This window comes from Oreochromis niloticus, linkage group LG7 (genome assembly GCF_001858045.2).
Source record: "Oreochromis niloticus isolate F11D_XX linkage group LG7, O_niloticus_UMD_NMBU, whole genome shotgun sequence".
In the NCBI taxonomy this organism is placed as follows: Eukaryota; Metazoa; Chordata; class Actinopteri; order Cichliformes; family Cichlidae; genus Oreochromis; species Oreochromis niloticus.
Genome location: NC_031972.2, coordinates 60,964,883 through 60,986,412, shown reverse-complemented (window position 1 = coordinate 60,986,412; position 21,530 = coordinate 60,964,883). Strand labels below are relative to the sequence as shown.

General features: G+C 39.5%; 1 protein-coding gene and 1 long non-coding RNA gene across 8 annotated transcripts in view; one reads left to right on the top strand and one right to left on the bottom strand.

Annotated features, from left to right (window-relative positions):
- srgap1a (SLIT-ROBO Rho GTPase activating protein 1a) overlaps nt 1–21,530 on the bottom strand; it is a 74,811-nt gene that overhangs the window by 29,400 nt on the left and 23,881 nt on the right. For all 7 annotated transcript variants that reach the window (XM_019361881.2, XM_005471086.4, XM_019361880.2 and 4 more), the window contains exons 2-6: nt 19,364–19,559; nt 11,414–11,576; nt 4,833–4,895; nt 1,918–2,097; nt 1,154–1,282 (exon numbers count right to left, since the gene is read on the bottom strand). In XM_019361881.2, the coding sequence (XP_019217426.1) occupies nt 1,154–1,282; nt 1,918–2,097; nt 4,833–4,895; nt 11,414–11,576; nt 19,364–19,559 (731 nt within the window). The remainder of the gene's footprint in view (nt 1–1,153; nt 1,283–1,917; nt 2,098–4,832; nt 4,896–11,413; nt 11,577–19,363; nt 19,560–21,530) is intronic.
- On the top strand, nt 3,399–20,482 carry LOC112847265 (uncharacterized). The gene is made up of 2 exons (XR_003220695.1): nt 3,399–3,706; nt 20,421–20,482. It is a non-coding gene; the product is annotated as an uncharacterized LOC112847265 (long non-coding RNA).

Genomic DNA, 21,530 nt, shown 5'->3' with positions numbered 1-21,530 from the left:
CAGAAAGTGGTGCAGTAAGTTTATCTGTCTCTCAAAAAAAAAGAAAGAAAAAAGAAATGATCCAGGTAATAAAACTGTGAATAAGTCATATATATATATATCTGTATTGTATAAAGCAAAACAAAGCAAAACAACATGATCAGCTTACGTAACAATCATCTTTAATATAAAAAAGCCCCCTTTATTCAACCAATCTGAAACATGTGAAAAATAGCTGTTACAGAATGTATAACTAAATATTATACATAGGATTTCAATAATGATAGAGTATGGTAGGAGGAAAGAATAGCTTTCGTCACCAAAGTTAATAAAGCTGCTTTAATTTGGTCCTGCACTATAATTTCCATCCCACAGTCTAGTGTCCAGAACTCTTACATTAAGCACAGCTGCTAAAGTCATCAGTCTTTCTTCTGAAGGTCAGAGAAAAAGCCCCTGAGCAGTAATTGGTCTTCTGCATAAGAAGCTCAAACAAAGATGAGAAAATCTTTTTTGGGATTGGAGAGGGTGGGGGGCCAATGTCTATAAAAAAGGGTGAAGTAGTGAGTAAGGTTGGGTAATCATCTCCATAATCGAACTATCCTAAAGCAGCCTGGTATCATTAAATAACCTATCCACACCGTTACTGTGGTGGAGCACACTTATTATCAACTTAACAACAATAGTACTGATTTGGTGCGTATTCCTGGCATTGTTTTTCAGGACAAATAAAAGAATTGATGCACACACTGATTGTTTGGACAATAAATCAGTATGTTAAATACCATTTTGGCAGTTTAATCTGCATCAGCCAAAGAAAATTTCAGGAGGCCAAAAATGAATGCAGAGACATCTGCAGTGCAGGTTGAGTTCTGTTGTTGCGCAACAATGCTTTTGATTAATTGTGAATAGACATTTAATTGCCAAAAATAAAATTATTCTGGGAAAATACATCATCATCATCATATGTACCAACCAGTATCAGTGTCTCCTAAAATCTGCATTGGAAAGTAACAAAACAAAACAAAACAAAACATATTTTGGGTCACCTCTTAAAACGTGTGTGTTCTGATTATTAATATTTTCCTCAATCTCACTTGAGGCAAAAAAGTGTTTGCAGAAGAAGAAGAAGCTGGCTCACAACACGACTGCCAAAATCCTGTGGTTTCATACTTACATCAATTAAGTCCGACAAGTCGTGGATGTAGTATTTGTAAACGGATGAGTTTGTGGCTTCCAGCGTCAGCAGGTACTCGTTCCGCGCTTTGATCGACTTCAGCTTGTTCTCGGAGTACTTGGCTTGACGCTGATGAGAGAATTAGAAGCAAGAATGAGAAACAGACAACAACAGAGCGAGCGAGACGGTGAATTTAATGAGTGAAGATTTGCCTTTTGACAAGTGATTATGTTTTCATGTCTCCGCACGCACTGCGAGTCACAGTGCTGGGACTAGATTACTGTCAAAACAAAACATTTTAGGCAACGTTAGAGGATAAATAAGTTACATTCTGGCATAAAAAGGAACAAGTATGGAAAAGTATGGAAAAAATAAACTAAAACCAGGCTGTGGCCTTGGTTTCAACTTGGACACCTCAGTGTGGGACAGAAGTTTTTAACTTGCACTTCCTCTTCAGCAGACAAGCATGAGGCTGTTAGTCAACATGCGCTGACCACTGCACTAGGCTCTGATTCACACTCCAGATCACTCATATTTTAAGACTTCCCAAAAGCATTCCTGGAAAACTTGTGTTATAAAAAATCAGTTGCCTGGACTTTAATCATTTGCCACAGAGATTTAACAGACAGGCCTGTTCTAAGAAAACAAAGCCTGGGTGAGCCTTTTCCTTAACTCCGATAACTTTTTCAATACTGAACAGTTATTTTTTTGTCTTTTATAGCGCAATTACTGGCTTTTACTGCCTTTAACACCTGGCATCTTACCTTCTCTTTCATCTTCTCAATTTTCTTCACAGAGCTGCGCCTCTGGTATTTTTCCTCCATTCGAATGCTGAAGACAGGATCAGCCCTGCCAATCTGCTTTTCTTCTTGCTTCTCAGCCTCCTTCAGCTTGCTCTCAGCGCTGATGCTCTCCGAGTGGTACATGTGATACGTCTTCATCACCTGGACAGAAAAGAAAAGGCATTATTTTATTTCAAGACCAGAAAAAACAAAAAAGGCAACAGCCTGTGGGCCTTGGGTTAGTTTCTGTGGGGTCAAAGATCAGAATAACCCACCTTTGTAACCGTGACCTAACCCGCAAATAAGGCTTCCATCTTCGGACTCACTCATTTATCACCTATCGATTCAACTCATGTCAAAGCACTCATCGCTCACAGTTCTTCTTGTGCTAAACCACAAATCAAAAAGTCTTTTTTGTTTTTGAGGGACACTTAACAAAAAAGATGCACTTAGGAAGTTTTCAAGAGGACTATTTTTAGACTTTCAATTCAGCTTTTTACTTAGATGGTATTTGGCTCTGGCTTCATGTCCATTTGTCATGTAGCATAAACTTCAAAATAGTTTCTTTTTCTTAAAGCTATAATCACATTTAAGCTGAAGTCATCCCCAGTTTTGCCATTACACTGTAACAACGTAATACAGCAGAAGTTTATTACGCTGATAGTGACCTGCTGATTAGAGCTACTTCCTAAAGCCTGAATCATCCTCCTCGGAATAAGGAGTCGTGTGTTCCTCACAGTACTCCATGGATCCATTAGGCAGTGACTCAGCTGCAAGTAGCAGGTTAACTACAAAATACAAATAATGAACTCTCCAAACTTTACAAGAGAGCTGGGAGATGATAAAAGTCTTATTAACATAGATGATAAACAGACAGTGGACTCATAGGAAAATAATGATGACTCACTGGCATGGTAAGAGGAAAACTGAAACAAATTCATGATGTCATTGTGAAGTCTAAAAGCAGAATAGGCCACTCAACCCCACACATCCATGAAAATGAAGACATTAGGGAAGCATTTGGAGGAAGGAGAAACAAAACAGGTGAAAATGAAGAGGAGAGGAAATGAGATCTGAGCTGATGGTTCGTGGCGGTCGGCCAAAACTACTGAACTAAGTAGAAGGGCAAAAATTATATTCAAACGTCCAAGGCAGCAATACAGAGCATAGAGCGGTTTAACCTGGAATGAACCGACTCCTGCAAATTACAGCTCCACAACCTGTGTATGAAATACATTTGTCTGCACAAAACCTCAGCTTTAGTACAAATAGAGACTCACCCATTCAAAATCTAAACATCTTTCCCCCAATGTGAGTTATTTCTGTACGAGTGGAACAGCAGAGCAAAGCCTGGTTTGTCTGGAGCCCTTCGTCTTTGGTGGGGTTGGCTTAACTGGAACCAGTTTAGAGATGGGTGAGTGACCTTGGTCCGCGTACTCCTCACTTAATGGTCTGGAGTCTGCCACTGCTGTGTTTACTTTACCGCTTTTTTTAGAGGGACACATTTAGACGCGGACGAGACCTGTTATTTCAGTGGCGGTGGCCGACATTGGGACTGCGGCTGTCTGATGCAACAGCTACCCTGTGTGCGCGCGCGTGTGCTCACGTGTGTCCTCCCACTGGGGTTAAAGCAGGCCAAATCTACAGCGTGGACTGTGGTGAGAGTGACACACATTAAGCTCTAGGGTAACACGTTGTTGTGTTTGGAGGAGAAAGGGCTGGTCTGCCCCTTTACACACACGGGAAGTGTAACCAACTTCAGTCCTTCATGGTGAGTAACTGGAGACTCTATAAGCAAACTGAACTGCTCTTCAGTGAATGTTCTGGGAAGGCAGAACAACTGATTTGACTTGTTGCTACATCACCGTACATGCAAGGTGACAATACGTCAGGAAAAGCAACTAAAACCACAAAATCACACACACATGAACAGTATTACTGAATTCCATTTCATAAGCTTTAAACCTTAGGTTTGTTGTTATTTATGAAATGCTACTCACGCTATGGTACATAAGCTACACAATATTTAATAAATATCAAACATTAACTTGATCCTTTCATTTTACTTTTTAAGGGTTTGCATATCCATGGCTTCTGTGAGGCATTAAATACAAAGGACTAGCAGAGCTGATAGTAACCAGCAGGGTCAGAGGTACACAGAGGCTGCTAATGTTACAAATGAAAAGGGTTAGAAACTACACTGCACATGTGCAGCCTGTGTGATGCACCAGTTTGACAGCTTGGTAAAATTTCACTGACCTACTGGGATGAAATTTTAACCTGTGGGTTCGCAGGTTTAGAGCCATGGTTTGGTATCTTAAAATACATATAGAGTGCAACCTGCAAGCTAGTAGTCTTGGGCACATATAGCATAATTACAATGGTTCTCATTTTGACTGCTGACCTTTATTGCGTGTAATGCAACCTGAGCTTTTCCCAGGTTTTCTGTCTGTCTCTGATGTCAGCTACTGAGAGAAATAAAGAATGATAGGGAGCAAGCTGCTATTTGGCTCAGACCTCCCAGTGTGACTTTGCAAAAATAAAATAAAACTGGCTGATGAAAGCCATTAGAAACAGAATATGAACTGTAATGAGTCAAGCAAACACAGAGATGAAACTTTGTAGCCTTGAATGGTTGATTTATGAGAGTAAAGGGCACAGTTTTATGCTTTTGTGGTGCAAAGAAATGCGACTTTTCCTGTACTTTGTTTGCAATACATTTGCTTGAATGTTTCATTTAGAATCCATCAGATATCTTCCAGTTTCAGGGTTAAAGACATCAAGCTGTTATAGACAGTAAGAAATTATTGAGCTCAATGCTATAAACTTGTCTCAACCACAGCCAAGATGAATGCATTCAAGTGCATTACTGAAAAATAGCAGTCATTACTACTTACTGTGTATAGCTCATTGAGGACTTTCATTAAGTCTTCCTGGAGCTGAAAGGCTATTTCTTTGCTCTGTAAAAGAAATGCAAAAAGGAAAAACAATAAGAGCAATACAAAGAAATCCTGATTATCACACAAGAAATGCATGTTCGATCTAGGTAGTTCCCCTTTAAAGACAACACATTATAAGCACTGTGGGAACAACCATTAGTAAACTGCAGCGTCACAAATCTTTTCAGCAAATGCCCACTGTTCGTTCTATATCAGATTTAATATAAGTGACCAGACACTGAGGTGAAACCATTCTCTACTGTTAATGGTGCACATACAAAACAGATGAGTGCATTTCTAATACTGTGTCAAATACAGGCTTTTGTGTGTGAAAGTGGTGCCGGTGTCATGCTAGCTTTTCCACTTAAATCATCGAACACCGCTAGAGTTTCAGCGTCCACATGCTCAACACATTATCTGGCCTCTACGCCTGAATGTAAAAGATTTCTTCCAAATATGTTAACTCAATCAGCCACGCCACAAAGCTGACTCAGTAATGCTATCACACACACGCCCACATTAATGCATCTGATGGTTGTGGGATACAGTTTAACAGTGATGGTGTGATGGATTTAGAGAGGCCTTTACTATTAATTTAACAGTGAAGCTTCCATATTTCTTTCACACTGACTCATATAGTGTATCAGATGTTTATGAGATTATGAGTCATGACAATGAATTTTTGATCTCTCCACTATAGTGTTGCCACCTGGATGATGTTACAACCTTGGCCTGTGCACCAGGTCTATATCTAACCCAATTATCCTCAGACAAAACTCATTGTGGGAGCCACTCACAGCGATTTGATGGACAAGCTTTCTGAGTGGGTATTAAGCCACCTCCTGTAGTAAGAGAGTGGGGATTTATTTTCTGATAAAGATGTAGAGGGCATTGTAGTCTTTTTAAGAGCCATAACGCTGAAATAAAAACTAAATTTAATATGAAAGGGGGCTTTTGGAGTTTTTGAAAAAAGGTAGCACAATGATTTTAGGAGTGAGGGTAAATTTGGGGCGAGTTCACGAGCAACAAGATGCACATTCCTGCTGCTGGCTTCAGACTGTTGCATTGGCAACAGTCTGAAGCCAAGCAAATTAGTTATGTAGCTAAACCTGTTTGGATGTGCACAATGTTTTTGGGAAGAAAACATGAATTTAGATACAAAAAACCCACCGAAAGCATTGTAGATTGTGAGTCGTCTTAAAGCTGTTTTTATATTTTACTGAATAAGACTAAAAGTAGTCAGTCTGCCAGTTTTAGCCGCAGGATACAATTCATAAAGAGATAAACTGAAGCAAAGTTAATTGGATGCATTTATTTTTACAATGCAATATATTGTGTCGTAGTTGTTTATTACTTGTGACACAAGATGTCGTTAAACGCATCATCGATCCAAGTGAGTTCTCAGATATGATCATGCTTGCACGAAACACCACCAGTTTTTGGCTATAACTGAACTGTGCATATGCAACCGACCTGAACCGCAGCAAGACTGCGAGTGTTTGTACACAGATTTTCACAGTCTGTGACTCTTGTTCTTCACGTTGCACACAGGTAAAGCTGTACAGTGTCCAAGTATGTTAACAGACAGCAAAGAGGATTACGCTCGCAGTCACTGGCTGCTAGGCTGGTGTCTGAAATTATAGAGTCACGCTAGGTGACCTGACTGATCTGCAACACCTACCTAACCACCACCTGGTCTGTCATTTCCCCGATTTGTAGCTCTTTAGTTAATCGAGAGGTAATCAGATAACCAGAGCCCAGGAGAAACAAACTCAGCAAGAGGAAACCTCAGGCATGTTTGACAGTTGAGTGTAGATAAGGATGTTACTAAGCAGTCTTACATTTTTTAGTGAATTATACGATCACCTGGTCCTTGGGTTTATCAATACTCAGTAAACTGCCTCTTAAATGTAAATTCACACGATTGTAAAGACACAGACCTTCCCCTGTGGGAAAATCCATTAGCAAGCATCAGTTCCATGGACAGGACCTTTGACTATCTGTCAGATCTAACACACATCAGTTCTTCCCCATTGAGGAGGCTGGGAAGTGATCCAGAGCTCAATGAAAAGCCTTCTTAGAGATCACAAGATGTGCAAGAAAGAATGTATGTGTGTGTGTGTGTGTGTGTGTGTGTGTGTGTTTTGGATGTGAGGGAGATGATAGTAAATTACATTTACAATCACGACTGCCTTTTACCAGAAAAAGCTACACATAGCACGAGGTTTTGAATTTTGGTTGTTTAGCGAAGCTGTGTTGTGTAACCCATGTCGCTGATTTAATTTGCACAACTTTTTCCCCTTCCTGCTTAAAGGAATCTCAGCTGGGGGGTTTCCAATTCAGTCCAATTCATTAAAAGGATCCTACAAATGGGTTTTCCCTTTCAACTTCATACCATCTGTATTCCAACCACATTAGAAAGATGAAACAAACCCAGAGAGAAGAAACCATGGCAGCACTTAGGGAGTGGTGGGTTTCATATTGCCACTGACATTAATCATGGTATAGCGATGGCAGTTGTATACCCTGCAGGGCCCGTGTGTAGATTAGAGTGTCTTCCGACTGTAACTTGGGATTTGACCAAATGACACAAATATTTAACCCTTTACAAAATGTCAGCCTCTGTAAGAGTAACTGTAATTATTGGTTCACATGGTTAAATTCGGGTTAGTCCCGCTGTTTCCCTTGTGATTAAAAAAAACAAAAATCATTTTTGACAGATTTTTAAAGTGTTTAAAACTAAACGTTGCATTCTTATTTGCACAATAAATAACAAACTAAATTCATGTTTTATACAAAAATTTGAGCCGGTGTTCTGGGAATCCATCCTACCGGTTGTTTCTGTGCATGTGCTGTGCATACGCACAACACAAAATTAGTGGCAAACCGTCCTATTTTTGTGAATATAAACTAGAAGCATACTCTGATGGGTAAAGTTAAGTGGCAAACTGTCCTACATACTTACATTTCTGCTGAAATTCTTGTGTGACAGCAGAAATATGCATAAACTACGTACGATGAACGGTTTGCCAAAGTAGGATGGTTTGTCAGAACACCGGCACAGTGGACGTCTCTGAGAAGTCACAAATTCAATGATGCATAACATTTAACCACCAACACTAAGTTTTCTGCTCAGGAATGAAATTACTGAACATAAATAGCTTTAATTTGGCATCTTTTACAATTTTTTTCAGCTTTTTGTAAAAGAGTAAATTTAAAAATTCATTGATAACATCAATAATTTTATTTTAGCATTAAAAATATTATTTTGATTAAAGTGTTTGCACATACTGGTAGATTAACTATTACAGAAACATAAAAATGAATTTGGTAATTACCGCTACTGTTAGGTTTACTCCACAGCTGCCCTGAATTAACATTGAGTGGTGGACTAATGAATTTTTTAAGCACCGTATTTGAGGTGCTGGTACTGGATTTTGGGATATTACACTTTTTTTGTTACACCAAATCGGCTAAATAGATTCAGCTTGAATTATTTCAATAACCTTTTTGTAAACTTATGTGTTGCTTTAAGTTCAAAAGTGCCTCAAGCTCTAGGAAATCCACCATGTAGCTGCTGCCACAGAATATCACTTTCATGAATAAAACAGGGCAGAGCAAAACAAAGAGCCAGTTGTATGAATAATGAAAACTTGATGCATGTGAGAAGATCTTTCCAAGCATAAAGACAGAAAAAGCCCACTACTCGAGTCTTGCGTTTAAAACAAAAAAAACAACAAAAAAAAAAAAAAAAAAAGAAAGAAAGAAAGAAAGAAAAAAAAGAAAAGATGTGGTGCTTCTAAAGAAAGCCGTGGTTTCTTTTTAAGTGACCACAGTGCAGAACTAAAGAAATAAATGCACACGCCGAACAGCAAACAGTTCAACCAGAGGATGTTGACGAAGACAATATGGCCACTATGGGGTCCCTCCTCCGCTGCGGCACCTCGCAGCATGAAACCTGAACATACAAGGAAATATAAACACGGGTCTTTGATGTGGTGGAAGGATGACAACAGTACAGCTGTCTCCTCAAAGCTGTGAGGGAGTCCACGTAACATGGGGGACTTCTCTGTTGTTTGTGCCTCGTTATTGAAGCTCTGCTGAGATCAAAGGCTCGGGGAAGCTTTAATTAGAGTGTGAGCTGTGTCTCGGGTCTCCAATGAGCTGGGACCTCCCATCAGACTGCTTCTTGTCTGCGCAATGTCACCTGGATACACAAAGTAAATGCCAACTGTAAAAGGACAGTCTATAAAGTGTCTAGATACTGCAGATTCCACAGGAGTAATGGGGATGCAGGTGGAGTAATGACAGGACTGCACTATTCCACAGTTTGTGAGGATTTAGCAAAATGCTTTCTGAGCTGCACTAAAAATATGTATCATCATTCAAAGTAGTCTATCATTATGATCGTGAAAGTAAGTTAAGCCAGGACAGAGGTCCGCGACGCGTGGCTCTTTCACTCGCTGTGGCTAAAATAAGAAAATGTTAAATGTTACAGGCATAACCTTCCCTGCGTGACGTGATCTGTGCGTATCAGGTGCTCGCCCACACGTATTTAAGAGAGGGTTGAGTGATGTTACGTGTAGGTTTAGACTCTGTATACACAGAAGGCTTTTTGAAAGTGAAAATAATTGCCTTCGTGAAGCTGAACTTTATAGATCGTGCGTAAATGATTAGTATTTATTCAGGTTTGGATGTTTGCATCTGTAAAATAGTTTTACGTGGTAGTCATTTGTTTTGTGTGTGGATTGAAGCACGCACGTGAGAGTCCACAAAAGTTCACTGTACACATTTGCAAAGCTTAGCTTACACATGTGGATCATATTGTGTGCATTTGCAACCCTTTTGAGACAAATTTATCTCCGTATTTGTCCATCTTTGGATCCACATGCGAGCAGGTTTTCTCAGACATCAACTACATGAAGTCCAAACATCGCTGTTTCCTAACTGATGACACCCTGCAGTCCTGCATGAATATTAAAGTGACTTCTTAGAGCTCTGATATTGAGAAGCTCTGCAGTGATGCTGAGAAACGGAAATCACACATTTTATATGCTCTTATTTGTAATAAATATCAACACATTTTCGACCCTGAGCTGATTAAGTTTATTTTACGCTCAGGGCTGGGTGGTTGATTGCTGCCTGTGGCTTGATGAAAACAAAGAAGTTGCCAGCACATTGAAATGGATTAAAGTCATAATTATATATAAATAGTTTTCATGATTATTCTTGTTTTAAAATTATAGCGGCTCTTTTTCCCCCAGTATTTGCAACAAGACGAAGCTTTGAGAAAATACTGTCTGTTTCACATCTGGCCTTGTTAGTAGAACCAGAACCCTTTAAAGGGAAATGAGTGTTGCAGCTTCCTGTGGGTCTGCTGGGGGTTCAAGGCAATCATTTAAAAAAAACCCCCAAAAAATCATACTGCTTTGAAGACCAAATTAAAAAAAATAAATGTTTCCTTCTTTTTAAACAGATAAGATCTTGGAGGTTTGCAAGAAAGTGGAGCAAAAAAAGAGAAAGGATGAAAAGGTTGTGCAAGCTAAAATGACAAAAAGGCACTCCTCTGAAGAAAAGACACTTTGTAATTTAGGTTTGCGGTGAGTTCATGTGACTCCTGCAACATAGGAGCTCATAATCTGTTAGGGAGTCGTCAGCTTTGTGGTAGAAAATGCAGCAGATTGGTTTTGGTCATAAAACCATGAGAGACCGAAGATGTTCTGAATCTGAAAGACTGGTGACCGAGCTCCCAGCGCATTACTCTTAATTCACAAAACGAAACCACGGGAGCGCCACAGACGGTCATACCATCAAACGCAATGCTGAATATATATCCCGCATATCATGCGACTAAATATACACTGTTTTTGAATGAATGGATGCATTAAAAGTGAAAGATTGTTTATATAACATGAGTGCCTGGAGACACTGCTGCCCAATGTGACCGCTATGAAAAATCTGGATCGTGTTAGTGGTGACTTTGGGTGTTTTGTTGATCAAAGAAAAAGGCACATGTGACCCATTTCTAGCAGAGGTCAAACATCAGTATAATGAACAAAAAACCTTCAAAAGCAGTCAAAATGAGACTATGAGGATTTAAATAGACCAGGAAACGGTGATGCAGAGAAAAATACTAATTTATTAACTTATAAAATGTAATTTGTGTTAAAGATCAAGAACAAAGGTTTTGTTATACAGTTGTACGATAAACAAGGCCGAAAAGTGCCATGAATTCCTGCAAATTTGCAAAAAAAAAATTTGTGCTGATTTTCTTTGTGTTAAAAAAAACAAACAAACAAGTTTTCCCCTTTAAACCATAAAGAAAATGAATGAAAACTAAATGAAAAATACCTGCTGCAATTCTTATAGCACGAATAAAGACTCAAAAGTCATTTTTAGGTGTGAAAAGCAGATGCCACCTTATTTCCATTCTACAGTGTGTGTGTGTGTGTGTGTGTGTGTGTGTGTGTGTGTGTGTGTGTGTGTGTGTGTGTGTACCGCCTCAACTCTAAAAACTACTTTGCATTTTCTGCCCTCACCTTCTTGAGTAGCCGTGTAGAGTCCTCGCTGATCTGCATGAACCTCATGATGACATTGTTGAGGTAGATGTCACTCAGTGTTGCGTGGTCCTTACTCTCCCTCCTCACCTGGTTCAGCAGCAGGTACCAACAGTTGACTGGTGACAGCAGATTCTGGTCTTTCCTGAATAAACCAATGGAAATAGAGGTCAGATCAATTTGGGAATGAAAATTACAAACATTATAAAGTAATGGTTATAACGGGGGTATTTCTAGGTTAGCGTTTGTGCCAGACTGTACGTATCATGGAGTAAAATTAACCATTTTACAGAATTAAAGAGGATTTACTATTTATATTGTTTTAGAATAATTGGTGCAACCTAAAGTCTTTTGGGTTTTTCGTTGTATTTTAATGCAACAAAATTCCCATTAAAGCAGTTATCTTTTTTTTTTTTTTTTGCTAGACAACAAAATGACTGAAATGTGGCTCATTCAGACGACACTGTTAACCACCCATTACTTCCAAGCCAAGCTGTTGTGCTGCTGTTTAAATTCAGGAGCTAAATGAGACATTCTTTGTATAGAAAGATCTATTTGCCCCCAAAACAATTTCATACATCAATATTATTATCAAAATAAACTTGCAGGCCTGTACAAAATATCTGTATCTGTATCATTCATCTGAACATTTTCCTATTGGCAACTGCTGGCTGGTTTAGACAGCATTTCCTCTTTTTTTTTTCTAAATGTAGGAGATCGTGACAAGCAGGATGTTTACAAAAACCTCAAGAGCACCCATAAAAAACCTCAAGAGCACCAGTGCTCGTCACTAAAGCAGAAGACAGATTCATCACAGGAGTCCCAGGGCGTTAAATGTCCCATGTACCACCGGCTCTGGGCCAAAAAGGTTCTCCAAATATTACAAGGACTACACAGCTAACTTGGAAATATCAGTGACATTTTTAGGGCAGAGCTACAATGCTCTGAGCAAAAATGATTTTCTAAAACCAGGGAAGAGTGTGCCTAAGACTATAAATACATGCTGTAGACTGGTGTTAAAGAAGCCATGTATATGTTGTAAAACTGCAAAAAGAACAAGAAAGACAAGGAAAAGAAGAGAAGCTGCAGAATAGTGGATAATAATAGAAAAGAATTCAAATAAAAATACAGAAGTCAGAGAGGCGTTTCCTGCGCTGTGTGCTGCCTGCAGCCAGGCTAACTGTAGGACATTGTCCAGACCAGAGTGAGCTGGGGCCCTGTGTAAGCAGTGGCCCGCAAGCGGACTTCCTCTGGGTTAATCTATAACATTCCTCCTGCCTGCAAAAAAGTGACACAGAATATAAGTGTGCATGCTTGTGCACATGTGTGTGCGCTTGGGAGAGATCTGAAAACTGGGTCTTGGGTCAAGTCTTTCAGGAACCATATGGAGACTCGCCTCTGCACCTCTCTGAGTTTGCAAAGACGGACAACATTTGTCAACGCAACAGGTGAAACTTTGCACTTGGCAAAGTTGCCCAGCCCTGACCTAGCCTTCAACATTGGCACAGCATCTGCTTGGTGAGCAAAAATGAAGCGAATGAACAACTGATGCAAACATTCCAAACAGCTGAAATGTTTCCTGAGGTGAAGCAAAAACAGGAAGACAACTACGCAGTCATGAAAAACATCCAAGGGCATTCATTTTTCAAAGAAACCAGATAAACATGATAACATGTCCAGTATGGTTGGGAATCATAAAATAACTACATTTTAAGACTATAGTATTGCAATACATTGCCTGTGATAATGGTGGCATCACAAAGCAGCGGCATATCATTTTAATACATTAGTTCCCTGATTTGCTTTCCTCAGCTGTCCCTGACGTCGGCCCTGTGAATGCGCCCTTCATTGCAAGTTAGTTCACTGTACCTTCCCTCACAGCACCATGTGAAGTCATGGTCTAAGTAAAAGTATAAATTAAAATGAGCCATTTAGCACAAATACACATTTTAATCAAATTTTTGTGTATAAATAACTTTTACACGCGGAGAAAAATATAGATTCTCACACTCACACTTACTCAAGCAGTAACTCTGCTTGACGGCATCACTCACCATCTGTCAAAGAGCAATTACTATAGAAATCCTTTCTGCATTATGTATCAGATCCATTCTACAGCACTCAATCCAGACATGTGGGAACAGTACTAGTTTGTGTTTATTCACTCATGTTCTCAGGTCCAGATGAATAATGTTCTGTAGGTCACTGACAAGAAGCTAGGCATAAAACGCCACAAGCCACTAAACAATTTAATACTGGTAAATTGACTCCTCTGGCTGGAAAAAAAAAAAAAAAAAAAAATCACTGTACTGTGTGAAGTAGGACAGCATTACTCCCAACTATGAGAAGTTTAACCTAATTTAACACCAAAGGTAAATCTGTAACCTATGTGCACATGGCTAATAAAATCCAGGGCATCCAACAAAAACGTCACCCATCTTTCACATGAAATAGGATTAAATCTGAGACATTTAAAGAATAACGTAGCATAAGTAACAGTGTAGCATATGTTATCAAATTAAATCAATTTGTTAAAAAAAAAAAGTTTGATTTAGTAGGTCAGCTCGTTCACAAATTATAAAGAGGACAGGCACAAAAACAAGTGGGAAACCCACACAGGCTGTGACGACATAACCCCCTGGGAGTTGCTAACCCCACATATAATGGCAGGAAAGTCTCTCACTGTCATCATTTCCCCCTCAGCCAGGGCAGGAACTGGGTCAGACAGAATAGTGACAGATAGACAGGACTCCCCACAAGACTCAAACACAGGTATGAAAAGAGGAACTAGTGTGTAGGAGAGGGGTGGGGGAGGACAGAGGAACAATGTCACCATACTTGCACTCTCATACAGCAGGATGACACTAAAAATGAAGGATACCAATTCAGTATGTACAGTATTTAAACAGAAGGTCTTATCAATAGAAATGGCAAAATAGCAAAGTTGTCTAGTGCCACACTGATTAAAAAAAAAAAAAAAAAAAACACACAACAAAAACCCCAAAACGTTTCACTTTAAATTGCACAAATCTCCAGCACCAACCGAAGATGACTCGTGGTGCAGCCTTTCTGCTTCTTGGAGTACACGTTTACATTTTAAAAGGAAGCACCAGAATGCCAAAGGCTCATAATGACCACAGGAAATACACCATTTTCTTCATCACTGGTCCTGTGAAAGAATCCCAACAAAGTTGAACTTAATCAAATGAGAATGCGTCAGCAGTTTTCCCTAGACAGCAGGTAGTTATGTGTGGCATTATACAGACTAAGCAGCCACGACGTTTTCCACACCTTCTGCTAATCCTCTGAGACAAAGTGAGGAAGTCCTCTAACCAGCGGCTTAATTTGAGATAAAAGCAGCATATTTAAGACAATCCCAGTTGTGGCTGATGCTACATAAATATTTCAGTTATTCTTTTGCTCTCCGATTCCACGTCCCCTCCCTGAACAAACCTTGCATAATACAGTATCTGGTTGTTTGCATGTGTGTGTTTAAGAAAGACTGGGGGAGAGAGAGAAGAGAGTGTTTGCCCATATTTGTTCATTTGTGTGTGTTCTGCAAACAGCCGCTGAAACACAAATGGATGGCTCTCCCACAGAGAGCTGCAGTGGACAGCACTGTAATTTTGTTTTCTTTCAAGAAGATCCCCCCCACAAAAAACCCAAAACTAAACTGGTGTCTCTGGAGTGTCCTAATGCCCGTTCACTTTCGATACTGATGTGCCGCATTCAGAAGCTGCTGCTGTCTGCTTCACTGCAGCCTTGCCTAACATCCTGGACACTTAAAGCCCTGAAAGTTTTCGGATCTATTACACTTTTGCTTAGACCAAAATAAAACTACATGCTTAACAGCATGTGTTCTCTAAAGTTTCCTAATTTGACTTTATAGCTGCTAATTATTACGTTTAATTGGGACAATTTTTTCCAATGCTGTGCACTGCATTTACTTCTATAATGAAGGCTGAAGAACAAAACCTAAAAACAGAACTACACAATGATCTCTTCGTAGTTAACTGCAAAACAGAAGTTCTCTTGGACAACAAGAGTCTCAGAATTCAAACTAATTCAACAGCAGAACAGGGAGCAGCTTAGAAAAACACTAAACTACATAATGTTCAAAAGTAATGATGCCTGTAAGACGTTATATTCACATATTTATTATATTGTTATCTCTTTTGTTATGCTGAAGTATTTTGAGAAACAGAAACGAGCACTATTACTTTAAAAATTACACTTATTTTGCGTTAGGCCTTCAGAAAACCTTTACTTTAGAGTTCAGCAGACCTCTACTGCAGTCTCTGTAGACTCCACAGGTATAGCTCAGCTCAGTACAGGGCACCCCCCGAAGCAAGAAGCATTTCTCTCCAGCAGCGAGCAACTGCAATACTCCCACAGGTCGCACAAAGTCTGTGCTTTCAGATGTGCACAGACTTCATTTCACCCCCGAGAAAGACTGAACTCCTACTGTGTCAAAACTTTTTCGTAGCTTGGAATAGCTTGAGAACTTTATGGTAACACGTAAATGGTTCAAGAACAACATAGCTGCCTTCCAACAGCAGAAAACTAGGTTTAGTCTCGTCAAACACAATCACACATGGCAATGTTTGCAGACTGGTGGAAGGAAATTGTGGCACCGTGACTTTATAGCTTCACAGAAACATGGTTTATACGAAGGGGGTATGGGATCACAGAAGCATAGCATCAACCACCACCTGTGTTTTGCCCCATTTCCCTGAGGCAACTAAAACAAATACCCATGAGATGAGGCATGAAGCTGTCTACAAGGGAACTTTCCAAAGAAACTGAATATGTCAAAAATGCTGTATATTAATGCATTTTTGACTAAAAAGAATGACATCTTGACAGCTTATCTCAAAATCTGTTACGCAAACCAGACTCAACAATACTGCTTCATTGCCAACCCTTTGTGAATATAGCTGGTCTTGACCAGTTCTTAGATGTAGCTGCTGATTAAAGGATGATAGTTCAGCCAGGAGCACTACAGTCAAAATAAGCACAAGTTTGAGTTTGGCAATATGGCTCCCTGCCTACCAAAAGCTAGATCTGAAGCATCAGCAGCTCATAATGGAGTAGGCATCAGTGTAAACGACGTGTTATTGATCATTACTCATTACAGCATAGCAGGTGGAGCTGGGATGATGGTGGGTTATAAAGTGGCTTGCAGGTGTCAGCGGCTGTAGGCAGGCTAAAGCGACTTATGTAGATGAACTGATCTGCCATTGTGGATGTTCCATAGCCTGCCTTAGCCCTCAGTCAGTGGTCAGTGAACATCTGGCTTTCCCAATTACTAGGGAAATCTGCATTTCCCAACTGGTTGGTGAGTGGCTGCTGGCTGTTGCAAGGTGAGAATGGTCATAAAGAAGGTGTTGTGATTGGTTTGATCACCAGCAGACTGCCACAGTCACCTGTAATTTGCATGAAATATGTCAATTTGTCCGCCAGCATTTGCCATTTATGTTCTGTGCTGTAGTGCAACTGAAAAGTGAAGCATATACTGTTGTAAATGTTGTGCCTTGAAAGTGAACTTTCACTATTTCTGGTTTGTGCTGCATTTTTCAGAGTTTCACTAGGACTTGGCGAGTAGTTTGCAAGTGTCTTCACTTCACAATCACAAGGAGGTTTTTGGTGCAGCACCATATACCTCTCTGCGACCAATTTCACGCTAGCAACCACTCACCAACTATCAGAAGGGTCACTGACCAGCTTCTAATACTGTTTAACTAAGACCTTAACTCGCTGCTCGATTTCACCAATCCCCCCCCAGGTTCATTTCAAAACTAGTGATGTACCTAATATTTGGAAACAATCTCTGTCCAGTCCTGACTCGAAGAGCTGGATGGTGTATCAGTGACAAAGGTCAGATTTATGGGGCCATCAGGTCACTTCAGTTGTTCTGTGGTTACTGTGCTAGCTGGCAGCAGCAGTGCAGCAACTGCTAGCAGGAGAGCTAACAGCATAGAGGAAGCAAACCGCAAAGGGTCAACAGTTTGAAAGCCTTTCACACTCAACACAACTTTTCTTTTTATGTCTTCAATATTTTTTGAACTAACTGCATTGTGGTCAAATCTACACTTGCAGTAAGAGCAGGAAAATATAAAAGTAGCAAAACTTTAAAACCAGCATGCAGGAACCAAGTAACTCTCACACTCAGCTGAAACGTGATTACTGCAAATAATTTAGGTAAAAGATGTAGATACTTATTTCAGTAAATTAATATTCTCTGAGGCATGTATTTGCTACAAAGTTAAATAAATAGTATTTAAGCAGAGCTTGGTGTTGTCTGATACGAGACCAACGAACCCCTACACCCTTAAAACAAATATTACGTTATTACCTAGTATTTGCAAACACTATTTCGACACCTTGGCTTTTGCTAATAGAACCAGTGCATCGCTAATAAAAATGGACATCATGCCACAGACAGAATAAAAACAGTTTTTCACACCACAGACAAATTTGTCCAATGAAAACAGCCTGGAGAATACTGAAGCCTTACTGTACGTGTGTTTATGTGAACACAAAAATATGGGCCACATGATTTAAAACCCACAGGAGAATTCTTAATGTTATTCAAACGTCTTATATTTACTTAAGAAATATGCTCCTAGGCAGATGCCAAATGTTTACCCTGTGAATGAAGTGACCAGACTGTACATCATACAATGAAAACCACAGAGCGCCATACCAGAGTCTTCTCACTGGTTACACACATGGGCACACACAGCTGCTAGAGCCATTGGAACTTCAGACAGAGAGCAGGGGCTATTTGCAGACAGCGAGGACGAACATACATTTTATTTTTGCTCCACCACAAGTTCAAACGATATGCTAATGTCTGCTTTTTCCATGAGCCACCTCCTACGATGTAATAAGGCCAAAAAGCACACCATACTTAACTGTGTCAAAATCGATCAAAAAGCCTCCGAGACAAACCGATGCACAATAAATGCAGCGGAAGAAGAGGGAGGAGGACAGAGCCAGAAAGAAGACAAACAGAATGAAAGCAAACAGTTTTTCTTCTCACTACACTTTGGTATTTTTGTTTAAGGGTAGATACCAAACAAAAATACTCCTTGAGAACTAAATATATCCAAATATCCAAAATACAGTACAGAGACTGTCAAAGATCTTAACTCTAATCCGTTTTATAATAGCTTTGACAATTTTAGAATATATTTAGGAACTGTATCAAAATAATACCCCACCCACTAGATAACTTCTAATATGTCCTTATGATGACATTCACAGCACTTTGCCCTCATTACTTAGGTTTGTGTCTATTGTCTCACAAACAGAAATTAAAAATGAAAAGTCAAGATGGATTATTCAAGAAACTCCCCTGCTACAATGATGTAATATTCTCAATATATTAATATAAAACACTACATGGTTCTACACATTCATACAGGCAACACTTCACCAGTACAAATTGTCACGAAACACACTGGAAAGATGTACCTTTTCAAATTCCTCCTCCGACACTATACGGTTTTTCTTTAGTTAGACCTTGTCTTGCTCTTTTTGCTTTAACAATGCAGATTTCTCTGTTAAAACAACCTGGACCTGTATATTTAGAGTAATTCTGATTCACCAATAATGCACAGTGATAAGAACAAATCTGGCCGTACACACATTGTAGGAAGCTGATGATTTTGGACTTTTTTTTTGTATGACCATTTCTAGGATGTAAATAAAGAATGAGGCCAGGTAACACCAATAGAAAAACTCCCTGGTTGGTGAACTAGCCAATGCCTGATCTGATTAATTTAGAGATCTGTTACATCCATACCTGTCATGTAAAAATCTAGAAAAGCTTAGAGTTACAGAGCAACAGTTAAAGGTTATTATTGGACCCATGTTATATAGGAAACACAATGACGCCAGACAAACATCAAGACAGTTTCCTCTCACTTGTATTGCTGGTGATCTTTAGTGCTGCGAGTCTTTGCCATGAAGCGTTCGGCCAGCTTCTCGAGGTTTCTGGAGTACTCCATCTCAATCTCCGCCTTCTTCCTGAAGAAATCCTGGAGGTCCTGCAGGAGCTGGACCCGCATTTCTGTCTGCTGGTCCAGACATTTCTGCTGCTCCACTAACTGGGTCCTGATCTCTGAAAAGACACAAATTTAAAAAAATATATAAATATAAATATATTAGGAGCTACAAACTGAATGGATGAGAAGAAGCCACAGAAACACACATCAGGCTGGTACTCATATACTGATGTTTTAGCTTTCTGAGATCTTGTAATAGAGCTAAACTAGCTAAATGATTACATTCAACAGTTATTTCTGCAGTAATCGCATGTATTTGCCTGTTAAATTGGCTCTTATTTTGAAAACTACACACTCTTAAATGTTAAAATACTTGAAAAATATCAGTTATGAAGGTGCACAATTTGGCTTAAAACTGGGCATGCAAGCATAAAATGTCTAAAATGTATTGATAGGTAAATAGGACAAATGATCAGCAATGCAAGCAATTACATTATAGTATGTGTGCATAGGAGTGCAACTGAATGGCCCACCGTAGCTTATTATCCCTTAGTTATGGGTTTTATGAATGCTTGTAAAGATATGGGGTTGGCGACTGGTCTCAGGTGTTTCATTAAGGCTGAAAATAACTCGAGGATGAATGGAAGCTGATTCACATCATACCGAGGTTACAGCACAGACCCGTGCATGCACACGCACACACACAAACACAGATACATGCATTCTCATTGGTGCTCATCAGTGAAAATCCACTTAAGGAAGCAGAGGGACAACACCAGGCCTCACATAAACAAGCTGTACATGCAGGTAAATGACCCTCTAAGGTCTTTTCTGAGAAATCACGGCTGTCAGCGTGGCCCTCATTTAAATTTACGTGCGCAACAGGGCAACTGGGAGCGCGCACACACACACACACACACACTTGCATGAAGACAGTCGCACACAAATTGTTTCCTCTGTGTGTTCCATCTCACCAGGGCCGTGTATAATGGATTTTACCTAATGGGGGCAGCCTGGTCGGACATCTTCAGCAAAGGAAGCAGATTAATGAGGTGATTTAAAGCCAACACCACTGGAGAGGAGTGTGGAGTGATCCCTAATTTTAAAGGTAGAAAACACTAAGATGACAACTTGTAATGCCTCACAAGTTGTTCTGAAACATTTGTAGTGTGATATTGAACCATTATACAAAAACCAAACCAGCCTGATTGGGTTAAAGATTTAACCATGCAGGGCCATTCAGAAAAAGCCGACTAAACTTCAAGGTTTTTATGCCATATTTTTTTTATATCAGCTCAAATGACCATATCATTTGACCTTTAAAAAAAACTCTTTTATCTGTTTTTCTGCTTTTTCTAATAAAAGAGTGAATTTGAAAAAATCAATTTCAATAGCAAAACTTCCTACATTTCCTTTTCCTTCCAAGCACTATCACTGGATTTTTCTTATCATTTTCTGATTACTCAGTAGAGAAATCCTTTTTGTGAGCTCTAAGGTGCAGTTACTGAGATTATCACTGAGTAGAAACTGAACAGAGATCTAACGCTTTGGTTCAACCCAGATAGCTTTTACCTAAACATATAATAGCAAACCATTGCTTTCCTTTGAGGAGTATTCTTGTGCTTTACTGTTTAGATTAAAAGTGGCGTAAGATCTTCAGTGAAATGACATCTACATCATATGAATGAATCTCAGCTACACTGAGAAAAAAATATGTAAATAAATATAGGAAAATTCTGTTACTTTTGAGTTCCTATTTCCTAGTGTTAGCTAACCATGTATTCACTACTTTTAGCTAACTGGTTAGGCTTCTGTGTTTGTTAAAACTACTGGTCAGTACCCTGGATGGCTTCTTTCACTGCTGTAGTAAAGAGAAAGCATAAGCACAGCCTGTTAGGAATTAAGTGAAACAGTCTTGTGGATTATGTAGTTCTGCCCAGTATTAAATGTACGTCAGACCTGAATCCCACTTTGGCCTCATCTTCATGAATGTCACAGTGAATCAGTTTCCTTTTCATTAGTCATAGTTGAACGTGTATCAGTTCCTGTTGAAAAGGCTTTGGCATACTGCGCTGCTGGATCACTAT